Below are 3,787 nucleotides of genomic sequence, written 5' to 3' on the forward strand. Positions count from 1 at the left end.
GGAGAATGTTTCCCCACCCTCAAGTGGCCGCTGAATGTGAGAAGTTCAAGGCGTTTGAAGAAATCCCGCAGGAACCGAAAAGTTGGAATCAGTAAAACACCCCTCACCTCCACCGCCATCTCCTTTTCCTTCCTAGGGAAGGAAACTGAAGGTCTGAACTAGGCGGAGCCGGGCCTGGGACAACCTGGCCCTCCGACATCTCCGGCCCCGCCCCGCTGAGGGGGGAGGAGCGACAGCTACGGTGGATCCTCCCGCTGGCTCTGTGCGCGCTTGCAATCCAGCTGTCGCCGCCCCACGAGCCCCTGTCCCCCGAGGGCGCACATTTCCGGGCCGCCCACCACCCGGATCGCACCGCGAGCGCAGATCTGCTCCCGCCCGCTCAGTCCCGCTCCGGCCCCAGTCGCCCCCTGAAATGCCGGTCGACTTTACCGGGTACTGGAAGATGCTGGCCAACGAGAATTTCGAGGAGTACCTGCGCGCGCTGGGTAAGCGCTGCCCGCCGCGCTCTGCCCGGGGCGCCCGGCCGGGCCGCTGGGGGTGGGATCCCAGCGCCCTCCCGAGCTGGCCGCCCACCCGCCTGCCTCCGCCGGCCCAGCCGCCGTCCTGAGCCCCCCGACTGGGGAAGGGGCGTCTCCAGGGGGCCAGCAAGTGCGAATTGGAGGACGGGGGTTATTAGGGTTCATGGTGGTCAATGCCTGATGGTTGGCTCTCGAAGTGGCTAATTTCATTAGGAAAGCTGGGCTTGGTTGGCTAGCTTTAGTTTTCAAAAGGTTAGCATAAGGGTAGAAAACTTTGTTGTAAAAAAAACAAAACAAAACAAAGAAAGCAAAGAAAAGAAAGAAAGAAAAAGACAGACCAGCTAGCTGCACGCAGAGGCCTTGCTAATCGAGCTGAGGACCCCGATGGTTCTCTTAGGGGAGTGGGGGTGGGAGAAGCGGGCTCCTAGGACCCGCTACCTTGGCAACAGTTCTCTGAATTTTCCAGTCAACTCTCTGCTCCTTTCTGCCCCGGCACTCCCTGCAGATGTCAATGTGGCCTTGCGCAAAATCGCCAACTTGCTGAAGCCAGACAAAGAGATTGTGCAGAACGGTGACCACATGATCATCCGAACGCTGAGCACTTTTAGGAACTACATCATGGACTTCCAGGTTGGGGAGGAGTTTGAGGAGGATCTGACGGGCATAGACGACCGCAAGTGCATGGTGAGGCTTTGCGTACACCTGGGCATCTGCTGCCCAGGGGTCCTGACCAAAGGCAGGGCTAGTTCATCTGAGAGGGGAGCAAGCGCCTTTGTGTTCTTAGGGGCCCAAGATCCTCACACTCCCAGCCCCCAAGGTAGGCAGCTCTCGACTTTATCAAGCATACCCTCCGAAATGAAAGCTGTGGTTTGTTGAGTCTCTACTGTGTCCCAGCATTGGTGCTTTATACACTTGCCTTCATCTAATGCTCATAACAACCTCTGAAGGAGGTCTCAGTACGCCCATTTTACAGATGAAGAAACAGTCTCAAAGAGACGAAGCAACGTGCTCAGAGTAACACAGCTAGGGAGGGGCTGGGCAGGAATTCCAGGCAAATCTGTTGACTCTCTTCTCTGGCTGAACTGTAGGCTGGGGGAGGAAGGAGAGAAGGGAGGAAAGCAAGATGAAACACAGGCAACCCTTGTGAAGTGTAAACTTCCTACAGGACCTAGCACGAAGCCACTCTAGGAAGCAGGGGGCACCGTGACCCTGCCTGCCCGGGGCGCCCGGCCGGGCCGCTGGGGGTGGGATCCCAGCGCCCTCCCGAGCTGGCCGCCCACCCGCCTGCCTCCGCCGGCCCAGCCGCCGTCCTGAGCCCCCCGACTGGGGAAGGGGCGTCTCCAGGGGGCCAGCAAGTGCGAATTGGAGGACGGGGGTTATTAGGGTTCATGGTGGTCAATGCCTGATGGTTGGCTCTCGAAGTGGCTAATTTCATTAGGAAAGCTGGGCTTGGTTGGCTAGCTTTAGTTTTCAAAAGGTTAGCATAAGGGTAGAAAACTTTGTTGTAAAAAAAACAAAACAAAACAAAGAAAGCAAAGAAAAGAAAGAAAGAAAAAGACAGACCAGCTAGCTGCACGCAGAGGCCTTGCTAATCGAGCTGAGGACCCCGATGGTTCTCTTAGGGGAGTGGGGGTGGGAGAAGCGGGCTCCTAGGACCCGCTACCTTGGCAACAGTTCTCTGAATTTTCCAGTCAACTCTCTGCTCCTTTCTGCCCCGGCACTCCCTGCAGATGTCAATGTGGCCTTGCGCAAAATCGCCAACTTGCTGAAGCCAGACAAAGAGATTGTGCAGAACGGTGACCACATGATCATCCGAACGCTGAGCACTTTTAGGAACTACATCATGGACTTCCAGGTTGGGGAGGAGTTTGAGGAGGATCTGACGGGCATAGACGACCGCAAGTGCATGGTGAGGCTTTGCGTACACCTGGGCATCTGCTGCCCAGGGGTCCTGACCAAAGGCAGGGCTAGTTCATCTGAGAGGGGAGCAAGCGCCTTTGTGTTCTTAGGGGCCCAAGATCCTCACACTCCCAGCCCCCAAGGTAGGCAGCTCTCGACTTTATCAAGCATACCCTCCGAAATGAAAGCTGTGGTTTGTTGAGTCTCTACTGTGTCCCAGCATTGGTGCTTTATACACTTGCCTTCATCTAATGCTCATAACAACCTCTGAAGGAGGTCTCAGTACGCCCATTTTACAGATGAAGAAACAGTCTCAAAGAGACGAAGCAACGTGCTCAGAGTAACACAGCTAGGGAGGGGCTGGGCAGGAATTCCAGGCAAATCTGTTGACTCTCTTCTCTGGCTGAACTGTAGGCTGGGGGAGGAAGGAGAGAAGGGAGGAAAGCAAGATGAAACACAGGCAACCCTTGTGAAGTGTAAACTTCCTACAGGACCTAGCACGAAGCCACTCTAGGAAGCAGGGGGCACCGTGACCCTGCCTTCTGACCTGCGCCTCTTCATCCCCAGTGGGGTTTGGCTCCTGGCCACCCCCTTCCCTACCCTGTCCTCCACTGCCCCCCAGCTTCCTTTGAAGCTTGCAGCCAACAACCTACTCAGTAGGTCAGTGCCGCAGCAGCCCAGGCCAGAGGAGGCAACAGTGGGGGAAGGGAGTGAGCCCCCTGCCCCCAAGGGTGGGAAGCTGGTGACCCGGAGACCCCAATTAGCGCCACCACAGCAGCCTCCGGAAGGTCAGCCCGGGGCCTCCATCAACATTCTTGGGGTCGCTGGGAGGTCAGGGTGCTCCTGGTCTCCCTTTCCCAGTCTTGGGTCCAGAGCTAGCTCACTCCCACCCCCAGGGAGCTGCTTTGCTTACTGATGAGCTTCTCCCAGATGCCTCTTCCCCTCCCCCTCCACCCTTTCCTGAGGGTCTGCTCCGTGCCCTGCACTGTGCCAGCTATTTTACACCACAGCCCAGTGACGGAGGGGTTAGTAATCCCATATTTTACAATGACTGAGGCTCCCAGAGGAGATTCCAGAGACTGGACTTTGCGGCCCACACTCCTGCTCGGGGCCAGGCTCCTCTGTGGCTACCCTTTGCAGAAACCGGGTGTCTGTTTTTGTCAGGACTGTGGTTGAAGGAGTGCCGGTGTCTGGGGATGAGGAACCCCGGGCCAGGATGACTCACCCCCTACTTGTTGACTCACCTGAAGGGGATCTGAGTTAGTGGCTGAGTCTGCGCTTGGAATGGTGGCGGAAGAGGGGGTGGCCGCCAGGGAGGATCCTTGGAGAGGCCACCGCGGGGAGAAAACACTACTGTTGTAGGGGAATGG

The 3,787-nt window shown here is 57.1% G+C and overlaps 1 protein-coding gene across 1 annotated transcript in view; it reads left to right on the plus strand.

Moving 5' to 3' along the window:
- The first annotated feature begins 327 nt into the window (after positions 1-327).
- Positions 328-3,787, plus strand: part of RBP1 (retinol binding protein 1) — a 25,743-nt gene continuing 22,283 nt past the window's right edge. The window contains exons 1-2 of the mRNA XM_007446975.1: positions 328-485; positions 1,024-1,202. Of these exons, the coding sequence (XP_007447037.1) occupies positions 413-485; positions 1,024-1,202 (252 nt within the window). The 5' untranslated portion in view covers positions 328-412. The remainder of the gene's footprint in view (positions 486-1,023; positions 1,203-3,787) is intronic.

This window comes from Lipotes vexillifer, unplaced genomic scaffold, assembly GCF_000442215.2.
Source record: "Lipotes vexillifer unplaced genomic scaffold, Lipotes_vexillifer_v1.1 scaffold40, whole genome shotgun sequence".
Classification (NCBI taxonomy): Eukaryota; Metazoa; Chordata; class Mammalia; order Artiodactyla; family Lipotidae; genus Lipotes; species Lipotes vexillifer.